At 43.5% G+C, this 19,883-nt stretch overlaps 1 protein-coding gene across 1 annotated transcript in view; it reads right to left on the bottom strand.

Annotated features, from left to right (window-relative positions):
- Positions 1 to 2,713: 2,713 nt before the first annotated feature.
- LOC128694981 (TM2 domain-containing protein 3-like) overlaps positions 2,714 to 19,883 on the bottom strand; it is a 44,936-nt gene continuing 27,766 nt past the window's right edge. The window contains exons 3-5 of the mRNA XM_070085030.1: positions 15,892 to 16,044; positions 3,615 to 3,736; positions 2,714 to 2,909 (exon numbers count right to left, since the gene is read on the bottom strand). Coding sequence (XP_069941131.1) covers positions 2,714 to 2,909; positions 3,615 to 3,736; positions 15,892 to 16,044 — 471 coding nt within the window. The remainder of the gene's footprint in view (positions 2,910 to 3,614; positions 3,737 to 15,891; positions 16,045 to 19,883) is intronic.

Here is a 19,883-nt window from a genome sequence, read left to right as displayed (position 1 = left end):
TTCATAACTGCGACCAATTCCTGAACTCTCTATCCAAAAGTCGAACAAACGAGTGTTACCTGTAACTGCTGAAAGTTCTGGCCAGGCTGTAAGGTGGCATACCTGAAATCTTTCATGTAAGAATTAGTGGTTTTTTGATATGCTTTAAGGATTGCCTTCTTCAGTAGGTTATAATTACATATGATATCCTGCGACAAAGTTGCATAGATATTCAAGGCTGTACCAGAAAATAACATTCCTAACCTGGTAGCCCAGGTGTCAGCAGGCCATTCACAGAGGGTAGCGGTATTTTCAAACCTGATAATGTATGAAGTTATGTCTTCCCCCTCTGTGAAGGGAGGTAAATTAGGTGTTGGAATATGTGCACTGACTGCACGTTGTTCCATTACTCCTCCCTCTAATTGTTGTTGTGTAAAAGTTAACTTTTTATTCTCTAATTCAAGGCGAGATTTTTCGAGCTCGCGATCCTTTTCTCTCTCTATTAACTCAAGTTCTCTAGCTTTTTCCTCAACTTCTCTATCCTTTGCTCTTTCCTCAAGTTCTCTTATTTTAGCCTGTTCCTCACGTATTTTAGCCTGTTCCTCACGTTCTCTAGCCCTTTCTTCACGATCAAGTCTATCACGCTCCTTTTTGTCTTCTCTTTCTCTTTCTAACTGTCTTTCTTGGATTTCTCTCTCAATTCTCTCTCTCTCCTTTTTCTCCTGTCTTTCAAGGTTCTCTTTCTCCTTTTTCTCTTCTCTTTCAATTCTCTCTCTCTCCTTTTTCTCTTCTCTTTCCCTTTCTGTCTCTCTTCTCTCTCAATTCTCTCTTTCAAGTCTTTCCTGGATCCTAGCACTAATGAAAGATTCTAAATTTTTCCCTGTTATTCCTAACTTACTTCCAGCGTTCATCCAAAACTGGTATTCCTCCATGTTTGCAAGAATAACTTAAACTATCAGGGGAAATGAAACGGGTATTAAAGAAAACGGAGGGTTCAATTCCTGCTCCGCTCAAACTGTAAATAAACCAGAGGGCTCGATCCCTGCTTCAATTAAACAATATGTATTAATTAAAACGAAGGGTTCTATGCCGGCTCCGAGCAAACAGTAAGTAGAATGGGGTCACTTGACCATCCAATCTTCTCACCAACAAATCAAGAGTGTCCTATGACAGTTCCCTTGATATAATAAAGAGCTCAATGAAACAAATTGTCACTGGAAAATCTCGGGTCCCTAGAGTCTAATCCTCCAAAGTGTTTCAAGCTCACACAAAAATAGATGGTAGAATTAACTAGTATTCCTGCCTTGACTTGACTTACAATAAATTGAGACCATAACAATCACCAAATCTTTTAAATACCTGTACTGTAGTCCTACCATAGAGAATGATTACTCATGGCTGGTGGTAACCATCTGTGGTATGTGGCGTTGAAGTTCCAATGGTAGATTCGAGATGGAGTTGAATCTTGATTCAGTAGAGTTGATCCTAGCAAGGTCGCCACTTGTGAAGGCTTACTCAGCCCTGTAATAACTTCAGACAGTATTACCAAGGCTGGCTCCTCCTCAGGAAAATTAATGAATAGAAAAAGAAATAATAACAGACAAACATAAACACTTCATTATATAGAAAATATAAAATATAAAACACTTAAATATGAAATATTAATCCTACATTAAAGAAAATGAAAAATGAAAAATATAAATGATAACTGAATTCAACGCTAATTTAAAACTTGGGTGTCTGGTGTTGGTGACACTGGTTGTTGAAATTGTAGCCGTTGCCGATGATGTGGGGGGGTCGGTGTTGGTTACAACCCACTGGCTAGTTCTTCACAGTATAGCCTTGAGTATTCTATCCCGATGACAGGAAAGCAGGTTCTTTACCGCTGTAATGATGAGGGGTTACGTCTTGCAATTTCATACAGGTGCACAGGTAATTAAATCCAAAAAGGGGAAGTCTCAGGATGTTAGTCCATCTCCATCAGTTCTACTCATTGATTGGCAGGTGACCCTCTCTGTCATCCAAGCTGGAAAGATAGACAGGTTACCCACTGCTTAAGAAATCACTCTCCATGATAAGTACAATACCTAAAAGATGTGGTGATTATTACAACAGTCAACTTAGAGCAAAACTGAAAGGACTAAGTTTATTATTGGTCAAAAGTGAAGCTTTCAACCAATAAATCCACTAGAATACAAGGCAGGCATGTACTTACAGTAGTGCTGGGAGTTGTGAGTCTAGTGATTACTGTTTGGACCGGAGCCCCACACGTCACCTTTCGGGGGGGGGGAGGAAGAAGGAGGGGAAGGGATAGCGGGAGCTAGACTGACCCTACCTTAACAAGCAGCCGGCAGTCAAACTATCACTTTCGGGGTGGGGGAAAAAAGGCGGGAATAGCGGGAGCTTGACTTACCCTACCTTAACAAGTAGCCGGCAATGAAACTATTGTTACTATATACTCCCTCGCTACTCCTATCTATTGAACTTTTCCCTCACAGTGGTTGGTGTCTACCAACCTACTACCACAAGATGGAAGTACCTCCCTGAGTGGTTGGTGTCTATTGACTTACTACCACAAGATGGTAGTACCTCCCTGGGTGGTTGGTGTCTACCAACCTACTACCACAGGATGGTAGTACCTCCCTGGGTAGTTGGTGTCTATTGACCTACTACCACAAGATGGTAGTACCTCCCTGAGTGGTTGCTGTCTACCAACCTACTATTTATAAGTTTCTTACCTGTCAGCACCAGTCACTAAGAGTAAAGTAAACATTGCAGTATCTGACCTGTCAGCACCAAATCCTCCGAGAGTAATGGAGAGGAGGAGCGCTGTGGACCACTTATATCCCGAGGTCCAGTTACATGGTAGCTTCTTGGGAAACACACGGTTACCCAGGCACACCACCTCACTCTTCACCGTGCAGTTAGAACTGAAAATAACACTCTTTTAAATATTGATTCATATAAATTACTTAAATGTATACTGTGAAGGATGGGTGGTGATGGGTGTGTGCTGTGAAGGATGGGTGGAGGTGGTTGTGCTTTAAGGATGGGTGGAGGTAGGAAGAAATTTCACCTGTGCATCAGATGAAACATCTTCCCACCTATGTTCATCTTTCCCACACCTTTACCCATCCCTCAGAGAACAAATACCACCTCCAACCATCCTTCAGAGCACACCGGCCATCTCCACCAATCCTTTAGAGCACACACACCACCTCCATCTATCCTTCAGAGCACGTCCACCACCTCTACCCATCCTTCAGAGCACACACACCACCTCTGTCCATCTTTCAGAGCAAACATACACGCACCCACCCACATGAGTAGGTGGGTGGGTGGGTGGGTAAGTGTGGTTGTGTAAGAGTAGCAGCAGCTGCCTAGCATGGTTCGGTAAGGCTATTGTTACTCTATTCTTATGTTGTGTTTTTATATAGCTTTAGGGAGCTGGCATAAAGCAGAATATGTGTGAATCATAAAGTAGGAATGTGTACAGGTCATAAAGTAGAACATGTGTCAACATTAGGGCACTGGATAGCATAAATTTTAAGGCAGTAGATAGTGTCAATATTAAGGCAGTAGATGATATAAATATTATAGGAGGAAGCAGTATAAATCATGAAGGGAGGACTCACGTAAATGTTTCCCTGGGGGAAGTGACGGCCAGACACTGGTCAGTGCCCAGGCAGGTGTGCTCCCACGAAGCTGTCTGGTAGCAATATCTACACACCATCCCAACTGTCAACTCTTTCTTACCCTAAGCAAAAAAAATATTATTTTCATGTCATTATTATTACTTTTTTTTATTGCAGCCTCTACTCACTTAACAATGGGATTCCATTCCTAAGAGTAGGTCTGTAAGTGAGGAGCATACTATACTGGTAGTGGGTTTGTGTCAAACATCTTTAGATATTTTTTTAATGTCACCTTTGGACCATTTATTACAAATCTGGCATATTTTTAAATGTTGAAGAATTGAGACACTTATGCAACATATGGGAATCTTTATTGAAGAAACATTTTGCCACACTGGTTTCATCAGTCCTATACAAAGCAGGAAGATATAAGGAGAGGAGGAGTTTGAGGTAATCAGTCCCTTAGCCTGCAGTCAATGTGTTCAGTCCAGCAATCTTGTAGAAAGTACAGCACAGGGCCATAGCAGTGGCTTATATACTGTAGTCAGGTGAGGCAAAGCAGGAGAAGGCAGGGTCATAGTGGAACCATCCACTAGTCTAAATAAGTTTTCGTCCAAAGGTTCGACAAGTTTTGAAGAATTCTTTGTATCAAGATCCCATGATGATGCAGTGTCTGACAGATGTGATGAATGGTTTAGAAAACTGACCAGTTAAAGAGCTGAGACACTTATGCAACATATGGGAATCTTTATTGAAGAAACTGTGTGGTGAAACGTTTCTTCAATAAAGATTCTTACGGTAAGCTGTCCAATATATAAAAACAGTTAGAAACAGAAATACAAATAGCTAGAGCTTCATTTAAGGAGGTTATTAATAGAATATTCAAGAGGTTGCTAGTAGAATTGCAGTAAATCAACCATTCACATCATTATGAAGCTGTGTGTAGTCTGTGGTCAGTCAAACAAATGGGCTTCCACATGCATAAATTGTCATTTTTGTGGAAATTGGTGTCATGCCCCTTGTGCAGATATCCAAGAACTAGCTACAAGTAGTATTAAAACAGGGAAGTGTTTTTGGGTATGCCCAAATGAGATAAATCTGTGGACTAAAATCACAAGGGTATTAAAAGAGGTCAACATCAAAGCTGCTTTCATAGAAAACCTGGAAGTTTTCTACAACAGATGGGAACTTAAAAAGTCTGGGCTGAATGGTACTGCCCTTGATACTGGCCATGTAGTCAGAAACTGTAAGGCTGGAGATGATGTCCTGGTAGTCAGTAAATGGGGGGCTGATAGTGCTGTCCTGGGAGACAGTAATGGTGAAGCTGGAGGTGCTGTCCTGGGAGACAGTAATGGTGAAGCTGGAGGTGCTGTCCTGGGAGACAGTAATGGTGAAGCTGGAGGTGCTGTCCTGGGAGACAGTAATGGTGAAGCTGGAGATGCTGTCCTGGGAGACAGTAATGGTGAAGCTGGAGATGCTGTCCTGGGAGACAGTAATGGTGAAGCTGGAGATTTTGTCCAGGTAGTCGGGAATTATACGCAGGAAGGAATACATATAAATGACCTCATAGGGGACAGGAGCCATAGTAGGGAAACAAGTGTAGTCAAAGATAAGATAAAACCAATATTGCAAACTAGAAATACCGCAGGAAATAGCAAACAAGAGGACCCCACTAGCAATAGTGAGGATATATTACCAAAAACAACTGGTGGGAGCTCCATTGTTGGTGCTAGGGAGGATAGAAGTAAGACAGGGAAACATGCACCAACAGGGAATACAGTCACAGAAACCCAAGGCAAACGGAAACCAAGCCTGTGCACATATTATGCACTCGGTATCTGCTGGCATGGGAAATCTGGAAAAACAGATGGGACGTGCAACTATGACCACCCTAGAAAATGCCATGCCCATATGACAACAGGAAAATGCAAACTCCCTTCCTGTAAGCTTTTTCACCCTGAACTGTGTACCTCTTCAGTACAGGAAAGACTGTGCTATAACTTAAATTGCCAGGCATACCATCTAAAGGGGACAAAAAGATACAAAACATCCAGGCCATGGGAAAACCTGGGTAGCCACAGCCACTCAAGAGGGAGAGGTTTTTTAGTGCCAGGAAGGAAAAAAAACTGGCAGGAAATGGCAGAAATCGTACACCAAATCCAGTCATTCCTGGAGTGGAACCACAGTCGATGGCCTCCACTCCAAACCAACAGATACAGATACTAATGCCGGAAAAAAAATCCCCCCCCCAGTACCAACAATACCACCAGTCCGATAACATTCTTCTTGGCAAATATACAGGGTCTAAAGCCAGCAACAAACAACAAAATACCTTTCATCCGTGGACTGCTTGCAGAGGCAAAGGCAATGTTCGCGGCTTTCACTGAGACCCACATAAAGGATCACTTGGACAACGAAATATGGATCCCAGGTTACAACCTATACAGATGTGACAGAGTGAACAGGCAAAAGGGGGGGGGGTTGGCCTGTACATTGCAGAGTCACTTGTTTGCACAGAACTGCTAAATGCCTCAAATGATGTAGTGGAAGTTTTAGCAGTAAAGGTCGAGAACCAAAACCTAGCCATTGTGGTAGTCTACAAGCCTCCGGATGCAACATCCCAGCAATTCCAGGAACAGCTGTTAAAAATTGACCACTGTCTGGAAAATCTTCCAGCTCCTGCACCCAACATCTTGCTCCTGGGGGATTTCAACTTAAGGCACCTAAAATGGAGGAATATAGCAAATAATATTGTTGCAGTAATAACACCAGGAGGCAGCTCTGATGAAAACTCACACTCACAAGAGCTTTTAAATCTCTGCACAAAATTCAATTTAAACCAGCAAATAATAGAGCCTACTAGACTGGAGAATACACTAGACCTCATCTTCACTAACAATGATGATCTGATAAGAAATGTCACCATATCAAAAACAATATACTCAGATCACAACATAATTGAGGTTCAGTCATGTATGCGCGGAGCCCCAGACCGACATAATGAGATTAGTCACGAGGAAGCATTCACCAAATTCAACTTCAATAACAAAAACATAAAGTGGGACCAAGTAAACCAAGTCCTAACCGATATAAGCTGGGAAGATATACTAAGCAACACAGACCCCAACTTATGCCTAGAACAGATTAACTCGGTGGCACTCGATGTATGCACAAGGCTTATTCCTCTAAGAAAAAGAAGGAGTAGATGTAAAATAGAAAGAGACAGGCGCTCCCTTTACAGGCGACGGAAAAGAATAACAGAGCGGCTAAAAGAGGTCAATATATCTGAAATGCGTAGGGAGACACTGGTCAGAGAAATAGCAAGCATCGAACTTAAGCTAAAAGAATCCTTTAGGAGTCAGGAATCGCGGGAAGAACTAAAAGCCATAAATGAAATCGAAAGAAACCCAAAGTATTTCTTCTCCTATGCCAAATCAAAATTGAGAACAACGTCCAGTATTGGGCCCCTACTTAAACAAGATGGGTCCTACACAGATGACAGCAAGGAAATGAGTGAGCTACTCAAGTCCCAATATGACTCAGTTTTTAGCAAGCCGCTAACCAGACTGAGAGTCGAAGATCAAAATGAATTTTTTATGAGAGAGCCACAAAATTTGATTAACACAAGCCTATCCGATGTTATCCTGATGCCAAATGACTTCGAACAGGCGATAAATGACATGCCCATGCACTCTGGCCCAGGGCCAGACTCATGGAACTCTGTGTTCATCAAGAACTGCAAGAAGCCCCTATCACGAGCCTTTTCCATCCTATGGAGAGGGAGCATGGACACGAGGGTCGTCCCACAGTTACTAAAAACAACAGACATAGCCCCACTCCACAAAGGGGGCAGTAAAGCAACAGCAAAGAACTACAGACCAATAGCACTAACATCCCATATCATAAAAATCTTTGAAAGGGTCCTAAGAAACAAGATCACCACCCATCTAGAAACCCATCAGTTACACAACCCAGGGCAACATGGGTTTAGAACAGGTTGCTCCTGTCTGTCTCAACTATTGGATCACTACGACAAGGTCCTAAATGCACTAGAAGACAAAAAGAATGCAGATGTAATATATACAGACTTTGCAAAAGCCTTCGACAAGTGTGACCATGGCGTAATAGCGCACAAAATGCGTGCTAAAGGAATAACAGGAAAAGTCGGTCGATGGATCTATAATTTCCTCACTAACAGAACACAGAGAGTAGTCGTCAACAGAGTAAAGTCCGAGGCAGATACGGTGAAAAGCTCTGTTCCACAAGGCACAGTACTCGCTCCCATCTTGTTCCTCATCCTCATATCCGATATAGACAAGGATGTCAGCCACAGCACCGTGTCTTCCTTTGCAGATGACACCCGAATCTGCATGACAGTGTCTTCCATTGCAGACACTGCAAAGCTCCAGGCGGACATCAACCAAATCTTTCAGTGGGCTGCAGAAAACAATATGAAGTTCAACGATGAGAAATTTCAATTACTCAGATATGGTAAACATGAGGAAATTAAATCTTCATCAGAGTACAAAACAAATTCTGGCCACAAAATAGAGCGAAACACCAACGTCAAAGACCTGGGAGTGATCATGTCGGAAGATCTCACCTTCAAGGACCATAACATTGTATCAATCGCATCTGCTAGAAAAATGACAGGATGGATAATGAGAACCTTCAAAACTAGGGAGGCCAAGCCCATGATGACACTCTTCAGGTCACTTGTTCTATCTAGGCCGGAATATTGCTGCACACTAACAGCACCTTTCAAGGCAGGTGAAATTGCCGACCTAGAAAATGTACAGAGAACTTTCACGGCGCGCATAACGGAGATAAAACACCTCAATTATTGGGAGCGCTTGAGGTTCCTAAACCTGTATTCCCTGGAACGCAGGAGGGAGAGATACATGATTATATACACCTGGAAAATCCTAGAGGGACTAGTACCGAACTTGCACACGAAAATCACTCACTACGAAAGCAAAAGACTTGGCAGACAATGCACCATCCCCCCAATGAAAAGCAGGGGTGTCACTAGCACGTTAAGAGACCATACAATAAGTGTCAGGGGCCCGAGACTGTTCAACTGCCTCCCAGCACACATAAGGGGGATTACCAACAGACCCCTGGCAGTCTTCAAGCTGGCACTGGACAAGCACCTAAAGTCAGTTCCTGATCAGCCGGGCTGTGGCTCGTACGTTGGTTTGCGTGCAGCCAGCAGCAACAGCCTGGTTGATCAGGCTCTGATCCACCAGGAGGCCTGGTCACAGACCGGGCCGCGGGGGCGTTGACCCCCGGAACTCTCTCCAGGTAAACTCCAGGTATGTTGCAGAAGTGTCTCAATTCTTCAACTTGTTGGTTTTCTAAACCATTCATCACATATTTTTAAATGTTTATACGGTAGTTTACTGTATACTGTAATACACAGAATAGAGGAAATCAGCTCTAAGATACATTATTTAGGTTTGCATACTGGTTGGAGAGCTGGTTGTAAGTTCGAGCGATCGGTAAACAAGCACATCGTTAAGAAAGGAGAGGCTGTATTAACACATCGGCCATTTCCCACCAAGGCAGGGTGACCACCAAGGCAGGGTGACCACCAAGGCAGGGTGACCACCAAGGCAGGGTGACCACCAAGGCAGGGTGACCACCAAGGCAGGGTGACCCGAAAAAGAAGAAACATTTTCATCATCATCATTCACTCCATCACTGTCTTGCCAGAGGCGTGCCTACACTACAGTTATAAAACTGCAACATTAACATCCCTCCTTCAGAGTGCAAGCACTGTACTTCCCACCTTTAGTGTGCAGGCACTGTACTTCCCACCTCCAGGACTCAAGTCCGGTTCACCGGTTTCCCTGAACCCCTTCGTAAATGTTACTTTGCTCACATTCCAACACCACATCAATTCATAAAAACCATTTGTCTCCAGTCTCACCTATCTAACATGCTCACACATACTTGCTGGAAGTCCAAGCATCTCGTACACAAAACCTCCTTTACCCCTTCCCTCCAACTTTTCCTAGGCCAACCCCTACCCCACCTTCCCTCCACTACAGATTTATACTCTCTCCAAGTCATTCTGTTTTATACCATTCTTTCTAAATGTCCGAATCACCTCAACAACCCCTCCTCAGCCCTCTAGATAATACTTTTAGTATTCCCGCACCTCCTTCTAATTTCCAAACTACGGATTCTCTGCATTACATTCACACCGCATGTTGCCCTCAGACACAACATATTATTATTATTATTATTATTATTATTATTATTATTATTATTATTATTATTATTATTATTATTATTATTATTATTATTATACAATGTAAAAGGCAGGAGAAAATGTATATTTGTGTGTATAAGAACAACAAGGAATTCTGAATGTGAAAATTGTTGACACAGCAGAAAGTATTTACTGTAGTTGTTACAACTACAGTGTTTTACTGTAGTTGTTACAACTACAGTGTTTTACCAAAATTTATGTCATAAGTAATAAAATTGAAAACTTCAATATATTGTCATAGTGACATGTTGTGTAAGATGTAATGGTGTGTGAACCAGTGTACTGGGTTGTGAACTGATGTATTGAGTTGTAAACTGGTGTACTGGGTTGAGAACTGGTGTACTGGGTTGAGAACTGGTGTACTGGGTTGAGAACTGGTGTACTGGGTTGTGAACTGGTGTACTGGGTTGAGAACTGGTGTACTGGGTTGAGAACTGGTGTACTGGGTTGAGAACTGGTGTACTGGGTTGTGAACTGATGTATTGAGTTGTAAACTGGTGTACTGGGTTGAGAACTGGTGTACTGGGTTGAGAACTCGTGTACTGGGTTGGGAACTGGTGCACTATATTGTGAACTGATGTACTGGGTTGTGAACTTGTGTACTGGATTGAGAACTGGTGTACTGGGTTGAGAACTGGTGTACTAGGTTGAGAACTCGTGTACTGGGTTGGGAACTGGTGCACTATATTGTGAACTGATGTACTGGGTTGTGAACTGGTGTACTGGGTTGAGAACTGGTGTACTGGGTTGAGAACTCGTGTACTGGGTTGGGAACTGGTGCACTATATTGTGAACTGATGTACTGGGTTGAGAACTGGTGTACTGGGTTGAGAACTGGTGTACTGGGTTGAGAACTCGTGTACTGGGTTGGGAACTGGTGCACTATATTGTGAACTGATGTACTGGGTTGAGAACTGGTGTACTGGGTTGAGAACTGGTGTACTGGGTTGAGAAATGGTGTACTGGGTTGAGAACTGGTGTACTGGGTTGAGAACTGGTGTACTGGGTTGAGAACTGGTGTACTGGGTTGAGAACTGGTGTACTGGGTTGAGAACTGGTGTACTGGGTTGAGAACTGGTGTACTGGGTTGAGAACTGGTGTACTGGGTTGAGAACTGGTGTACTGGGTTGGGAACTGGTGTACTGGGTTGAGAACTGGTGTACTGGGTTGAGAACTGGTGTACTGGGTTGAGAACTGGTGTACTGGGTTGGGAACTGGTGTACTGGGTTGTGAACTGATGTACTGGGTTGTGAACTGGTGTACTGGGTTGGGAACTGGTGTACTGGGTTGTGAACTGGTGTACTGGGTTGGGGACTGGTGTACTGGGTTGGGAACTGGTGTACTGGGTTGAGAACTGGTGTACTGGGTTGAGAACTGGTGTACTGGGTTGGGAACTGGTGTACTGGGTTGTGAACTGATGTACTGGGTTGAGAACTGGTGTACTGGGTTGAGAACTGATGTACTGGGTTGTGAACTGATGTACTGGGTTGAGAACTGGTGTACTGGGTTGAGAACTGATGTACTGGGTTGAGAACTGGTGTACTGGGTTGAGAACTGATGTACTGGGTTGTGAACTGGTGTACTGGGTTGAGAACTGGTGTACTGGGTTGAGAACTGGTGTACTGGGTTGAGAACTGGTGTACTGGGTTGAGAACTGATGTACTGGGTTGAGAACTGGTGTACTGGGTTGAGAACTGATGTACTGGGTTGAGAACTGGTGTACTGGGTTGAGAACTGATGTACTGGGTTGTGAACTGGTGTACTGGGTTGAGAACTGGTGTACTGGGTTGAGAACTGGTGTACTGGGTTGAGAACTGGTGTACTGGGTTGAGAACTGATGTACTGGGTTGAGAACTGGTGTACTGGGTTGAGAACTGATGTACTGGGTTGAGAACTGGTGTACTGGGTTGAGAACTGATGTACTGGGTTGTGAACTGGTGTACTGGGTTGAGAACTGGTGTACTGGGTTGAGAACTGGTGTACTGGGTTGAGAACTGGTGTACTGGGTTGAGAACTGGTGTACTGGGTTGAGAACTGGTGTACTGGGTTGAGAACTGGTGTACTGGGTTGTGAACTGGTGTACTGGGTTGAGAACTGGTGTACTGGGTTGTGAACTGGTGTACTGGGTTGAGAACTGGTGTACTGGGTTGTGAACTGGTGTACTGGGTTGAGAACTGGTGTACTGGGTTGTGAACTGGTGTACTGGGTTGAGAACTGGTGTACTGGGTTGTGAACTGGTGTACTGGGTTGTGAACTAGTGTACTGGAAAATGTAACTTTAGAACTACATCAACTAAGGTACTCTGGCTCCAGCTCATCCTGCAGCTGTAGGGATAGCAACACACTCAAGGACTACAAGGTATACCAGTGAGCTCAGAGACTAGAAGACATGAAGATAAATTGTATAAAATACCAACATGATTGAAAAATATACAGTGGACCCTCAACCAGCGATATTAATCCATTCCTGAGAGCTCATCGTTAATCGAAATAATCGTTAGTCAAGTTAATTTTCCCCATAAGAAATAATGGAAATCAAATTAATCCATGCAAGACACCCCAAAGTATTGAAAAAAAAAATTTTACCACATGAAATATTAATTTTATACACACAAACTGAAGAAGACATGCACAGTTACATGACATTTGCCTTTATTGAAGATCTGGTGATGATTGATGGGATGGGAGGAGGGGAGACCGTTGATCTTCTTAGTGTTTAGAAGCAGAATCCCCTTCCATTAGCACTTGAGGTAGCAAGTCTTTTTCTGGGGTTACTTCCTTTGTTCTTTTAATGCCACTAGGACCAGCTTCAGAGTCACTGGACTTCTGTCGCACAACATATCTGTCCATAGATACCTGTACCTCTCGTTCCTTTATGACTTTCCTAAAGTGGTTCACAACATTGTCAGTGTACAGGTTGCCAACACGGCTTGCAGTAGCTGTGTCAGGTGATTTTCATCAAAAAAGGTTTGCACTTCAAGCCACTTTGCACACATTTCCTTAATCTTAGAAGTAGGCAACTTCTTCAATTTCTCTATCCCCTCCTCCGAAGCAGTTTCCTCAGGTCTGGCCTCTTGCTGTTCAAGATGATCTAGCAGCTCATCAGTGGTTAGTTCTTCATTGTCCTCCTCCACCAGCTCTTCCACATCCTCCCCACTAACCTCCAACCCCAAGGACTTCCCCAATGCCACAATGGATTCCTCAGCTGGCATAGGATTCTCAGGGTTAGCCTCAAACCCTTCAAAATCCCTTTTGTCTGCACATTCTGGCCACAGTTTTTTCCAAGCAGAGTTCAAGGTCCTCTTAGTCACTTCCTCCCAAGCCTTACCTATAATGTTTACACAATTGAGGATGGTAAAATGATCTTTCCAAAACTCTCTTAGAGTCAGATGAGTTTCTGAGGTCACTACAAAGCACCTTTCAAACATAGCTTTTGTGTACAGTTTCTTGAAGTTGGAAATGACCTGCTGGTCCATGGGCTGCAGGAGAGGAGTGGTATTAGGAGGCAAAAACTTCACCTTAATGAAGCTCATGTCCCTAGAAAGTCACTCTGCCAAGTCTGAAGGATGACCAGGAGCATTGTCTAATACCAGGAGGCACTTAATGTCTAATTTCTTTTCAATTAGGTAATTTTTCACATTGGGGCCAAATGCATGGTGTAACCAGTCATAGAAAAAGTCCCTAGTGACCCATGCCTTACTGTTTGCCTTCCACAGCACACACAAATTAGCCTTGACGACATTGTTTTTCCTGAACACTCTGGGAGTTTCAGAGTGATACACCAATAAAGGCTTCACTTTGCAATCACCACTAGCATTGGCACACATCAACAGAGTAAGCCTGTCTTTCATAGGCTTATGTCCTGGGAGTGCCTTTTCCTCCTGAGTAATGTACGTCCTGCTTGGCATTTTCTTCCAAAACAGGCCTGTTCTGTCACAATTAAACACTTGTTCAGGTTTCAGTCCTTCACGTCTATGTACTCCTTGAATTATTGCACATATTTTTCAGCCGCTTTGTGGTCCGAACTGGCAGCTTCACCATGCCTTATCACACTATGAATGCCACTACGCTTCTTAAATCTCTCAAACCAACCTTTGCTGGCCTTAAATTCACTCACATCACTAGTTGCTGGCATTTTTTTAATTAAATCGTCATGCAACTTCCTAGCCTTTTCACATATGATCGCTTGAGAGATGCTATCTCCTGCTATCTGTTTCTCATTTATCCACACCAATAAGAGTCTCTCAACATCATCTACCGCTTGTGATCTCAGTTTCGAAAGCATAGTTGCACCTTTAGCAAGAACAGCTTCCTTGATTGCCGTTTTCTTGCCCACAATAGTAGCGATGGTTGATTGGGGTTTATTATACAACCTGACCAGCTCAGAGACACGCACTCCACATTCATACTTAGCAATAAACCATACCCCCGGCCGGGATTGAACCCGCGGTCATAGAGTCTCAAAACTCCAGCCCGTCACGTTAGCCACTAGACCAGCTAGCCACAATAAGATTCATCCAACTAGGTATATTTCTACACCATAGGAAAGTTAGCACAGGCACCTCTGTGACCACAAATGCAAGTTTTTACAGACGAATCTCCAGCTAGCGTGGCCGTGACGAACTCTAGCTCAAGTCCCTTCACTGCCGTCAACATGACTCAAGAAATCGTAATGACACGATTGCAAATAAACCATACCCCCGGCCGGGATTGAACCCGCGGTTACAGAGTCTCAAAACTCCAGCCCGTCGCGTTAGCCACTAGACCAGCTAGCCACAATAAGATTCATCCAACTAGGTATATTTCTACACCATAGGAAAGTTAGCAGCTCTTCCAGCTCTGGTTCTGGAAGGTTGTGTTTGTTTGGTCGAGTGCTGAGCAAATGGTCAACTACCAAGTGATTTTTTTACCGAAGAGCATTTGAATACCAAATTGTTCAAGTAGGGAGTTATTCAGGTACCAAGGTTCCACTGTATATGTATTTTTTAGGCCTAGCTCTATTGCTCACTTAATATATGGTACTGTAAACATGTTATCAGGGTTTTATATTTATTTGAAAGTGAAAAAAGCTTATGTTTCACTTTACAGTGATTTTCACTTGATGGGAGTACCCAGAACCTGATCTGCTGTATAAGTAAGGCCCTCCTGTACTTCTTTCTTTTAACACATCGGCTGTATCCCACCGAGGCGGGGTGGCCCAAAAGGAAAAACGAAAGTTTCTCCTTTCACATTTAGTAATATATACAGGAGAAGGGGTTACTAGCCCCTTGCTCCTGGCATTTTAGTCACCTCTTACAACATGCATGGCTTACAGAGGAAGAATTCTGTTCCACTCCCCCATGGAGATAAGAGGAAATAAAAAAGAACAAGAACTAGTAAGAAAATAGAAGAAAACCCAGAGGGGTGTGTATACATATGCTTGTAGTGTGACCTAAGTGTAAGTAGAAGCAGCAAGACGTATCTGTAATCTTGCATATTTATCTTTCTTTCTTTCAACACACCAGCCGTATCCCACCGAGGCGGGGTGGCCCAAAAGGAAAAACGAAAGTTTCTCCTTTTACATTTAGTAATATATACAGGAGAAGAGGTTACTAGCCCCTTGCTCCCGGCATTTTAGTCGCCTCTTACAACACGCATGGCTTACGGAGGAAGAATTCTGTTCCACTTCCCCATGGAGATGAGCGGAAATAAACAAGAACAAGAACTAGTAAGAAAATAGAAGAAAACCCAGAGGGGTGTGTATATATATGCTTGTACATGTATGTGTAGTGTAACCTAAGTGTAAGTAGAAGTAGCAAGACGTACCTGAAACCTTGCATATTTATGAGACAGACAAAAGACACCAGCAATCCTACCATCATGTAAAACAATTACAGGCTTTCGTTTTACACTCACTTGGCAGGACAGTAGTACCTCCCGGGGTGGTTGCTGTCTACCAACCTACTACCTACAGCTACACAATATGAGTGACAATATTATTCACACTACTCTGGCAACTCACCTCACAGTCAAGGTCTTTTTTAGGCTGACAGGTAACATTGATGTGGTGACCATATTCACAACTGCAGTTAAAATTACAGTCAAGACACTCCCTGGGCAGCATGTGGCATGGTAAATTGTTTGGACAGTCACGTGCACCACGCCAAGACCGATCCTGTAAACAATGACAGTTATAAATTGCTTGAACAGTCAAGTAGACTACACCAAGACCAGTCAAGTGGACCACACCACGACCAGTCAAGTGGACCACGTCAAGACCAGTTCTGTAAGCAATAACATTTAAGACTTCAATAGTTTTTTATTATCACACTGGCCGATTCCCACCAAGGCAGGGTGGCCCGAAAAAGAAAAACTTTCACCATCATTCACTCCATCACTGTCTTGCCAGAAGGGTGCTTTACACTACAGTTTTTAAACTGCAACATTAACACCCCTCCTTCAGAGTGCAGGCACTGTACTTCCCATCTCCAGGACTCAAGTCCGGCCTGCCGGTTTCCCTGAATCCCTTCATAAATGTTACTATGCTCACACTCCAACAGCACGTCAAGTATTAAAAACCATTTGTCTCCATTCACTCCTATCAAACACGCTCACGCATGCCTGCTGGAAGTCCAAGCCCCTCGCACACAAAACCTCCTTTACCCCCTCCCTCCAACCCTTCCTAGGCCGACCCCTACCCCGCCTTCCTTCCACTACAGACTGATACACTCTTGAAGTCATTCTGTTTCGCTCCATTCTCTCTACATGTCCGAACCACCTCAACAACCCTTCCTCAGCCCTCTGGACAACAGTTTTGGTAATCCCGCACCTCCTCCTAACTTCCAAACTACGAATTCTCTGCATTATATTCACACCACACATTGCCCTCAGACATGACATCTCCACTGCCTCCAGCCTTCTCCTCGCTGCAACATTCATCACCCACGCTTCACACCCATATAAGAGCGTTGGTAAAACTATACTCTCATACATTCCCCTCTTTGCCTCTAAGGACAAAGTTCTTTGTCTCCACAGACTCCTAAGTGCACCACTCACTCTTTTTCCCTCATCAATTCTATGATTCACCTCATCTTTCATAGACCCATCCGCTGACATGTCCACTCCCAAATATCTGAATACGTTCACCTCCTCCATACTCTCTCCCTCCAATCTGATATTCAATCTTTCATCACCTAATCTTTTTGTTATCCTCATAACCTTACTCTTTCCTGTATTCACCTTTAATTTTCTTCTTTTGCACACCCTACCAAATTCATCCACCAATCTCTGCAGCTTCTCTTCAGAATCTCCCAAAAGCACAGTGTCATCAGCAAAGAGCAGCTGTGACAACTCCCACTTTGTGTGTGATTCTTTATCTTTTAACTCCACGCCTCTTGCCAAGACCCTCGCATTTACTTCTCTTACAACCCCATCTATAAATATATTAAACAACCACGGTGACATCACACATCCTTGTCTAAGGCCTACTTTTACTGGGAAAAAATTTCCCTCTTTCCTACATACTCTAACTTGAGCCTCACTACCCTCGTAAAAACTCTTCACTGCTTTCAGTAACCTACCTCCTACACCATACACTTGCAACATCTGCCACATTGCCCCCCTATCCACCCTGTCATACGCCTTTTCCAAATCCATAAATGCCACAAAGACCTCTTTAGCCTTATCTAAATACTGTTCACTTATATGTTTCACTGTAAACACCTGGTCCACACACCCCCTACCTTTCCTAAAGCCTCCTTGTTCATCTGCTATCCTATTCTCCGTCTTACTCTTAATTCTTTCAATTATAACTCTACCATACACTTTACCAGGTACACTCAACAGACTTATCCCCCTATAATTTTTGCACTCTCTTTTATCCCCTTTGCCTTTATACAAAGGAACTATGCATGCTCTCTGCCAATCACTAGGTACCTTACCCTCTTCCATACATTTATTAAATAATTGCACCAACCACTCCAAAACTATATCCCCACCTGCTTTTAACATTTCTATCTTTATCCCATCAATCCCGGCTGCCTTACCCCCTTTCATTTTACCTACTGCCTCACGAACTTCCCCCACACTCACAACTGGCTCTTCCTCACTCCTACAAGATGTTATTCCTCCTTGCCCTATACACGAAATCACAGCTTCCCTATCTTCATCAACATTTAACAATTCCTCAAAATATTCCCTCCATCTTCCCAATACCTCTAACTCTCCATTTAATAACTCTCCTCTCCTATTTTTAACTGACAAATCCATTTGTTCTCTAGGCTTTCTTAACTTGTTAATCTCACTCACTCACAGTGAGTGCGCACACCCATTCTCTCATGTCTAGGCAACTCAGGCTTATCGTGGCAATGTTGAATGTATGACAAATAAAACGTATATATACATTTGGGGCACTAGCGGTAAAAACGTATATATACGTTTGGACCGTTTACAGGTTAAGAGCTCACCTTCAAGGATCACACCAGTGACACTGCAACACACAGTACATAGTACAGATGCTACCCTACTTACGAACATTCAAGTTACGAACATTCGGACATACGAACAGACTGCCATGCTAGTTAAAGTTAGTTAAACAAGTTTTTTATTACAGTACAGTGGACCCCCGCATACCGATTTTAATCCGTGCAAGAGGGCTCATTGGTATGCGAAATAATCGGTATGCGAATGAATTTTCCCCATAAGAAATAATGGAAATCAAATTAATCCGTGCAAGACACCCAAAAGTATGAAAAAAAAATTTTTACCACGTGAAATATACATTTTCCTACACACAAAGAGAAGGATACATGCACAATAGTAGAGTAATACATGCACAGTATATATTGTGCATGTACTAGTCTACTAAATGAAGAATAAATGACACTTACCTTTATTGAAGATGCAGCAATGACTGATGAGACACTGTGTCCTGGGAGTGCCTTTTCCTCCGGAGTACTGTAGGTCCTGTTTGGCATTTTCTTCCAGAACAGGCCTTATCACACTGTGTATGTCACTACGATTCTTAAATCTCTCAAACCAACCTTTGCTGGCTTTAAATTCACCAATATGAGCACTAGTTCCAGGCATTTTTCCCTGTTCACCTGGGTGTTAGTCGACTGGTGTGGGTTGCATCCTGGGAGACAAGATTAAGGACCCCAATGGAAATAAGTTAGACAGTCTTCGATGACACTGACTTTTTTGGGTTATCCTGGGTGGCAAATCCTCTGGGGTTAATTGTTTCTTGGTATATTCTCAATAAGCCACACCAACAACAGTGCTACAGCAGCAGCAGACGATGCTACAGCAGCAGCAGACGATGCTACAGCAGCAGCAGACGATGCTACAGCAGCAGCAGCAGCTGACAGTGCTACAGCAGCAGCAGACGATGCTACAGCAGCAGCAGACGATGCTACAGCAGCAGCAGACGATGCTACAGCAGCAGCAGACGATGCTACAGCAGCAGCAGCAGCTGACAGTGCTACAGCAGCAGCAGACGATGCTACAGCAGCAGCAGACGATGCTACAGCAGCAGCAGCAGCTGACAGTGCAGCAGCAGCAGCTGTACCACCAATAGTAGCGATGGTTGATTGGGGTTTATTATACAACCTGGCCAGCTCGGAGACACGCACTCCACTTTCATACTTATCAATGATCTTTTTCTTCATCTCTATAGTAATTCTCACCCTTATTGCTGTAGGGTTGGCACTAGAAGCTTTCTTGGGGCCCATGGTCACTTATTTTCCAGATAAAATCACCAAAAACACTGTAATAATACGAAATGTTACGATTGTATGCTTGGATGCTACCGCGGAGGCTGGCTGGTAAACAATGCCACTGGCGGAACATGTGAGGCTGGCTAAGGCGCACATTGGACGCGTCTCGGACGAACAGCGGTGAGCGGGTTTTTAAGCGGTATGCGAGGCAAAATTTTTGCGATTAAAGCAAGCGGTATGCGGATTAATCGTTATGTGATGCCAGCGGTATGCGGGGGTCCACTGTATTTATTATTAAAAT

This window comes from Cherax quadricarinatus, chromosome 14 (genome assembly GCF_038502225.1).
Source record: "Cherax quadricarinatus isolate ZL_2023a chromosome 14, ASM3850222v1, whole genome shotgun sequence".
Classification (NCBI taxonomy): Eukaryota; Metazoa; Arthropoda; class Malacostraca; order Decapoda; family Parastacidae; genus Cherax; species Cherax quadricarinatus.
Note: the sequence above shows the minus strand (reverse complement) of the source record. Positions and strands in the feature narration are given on the sequence as shown.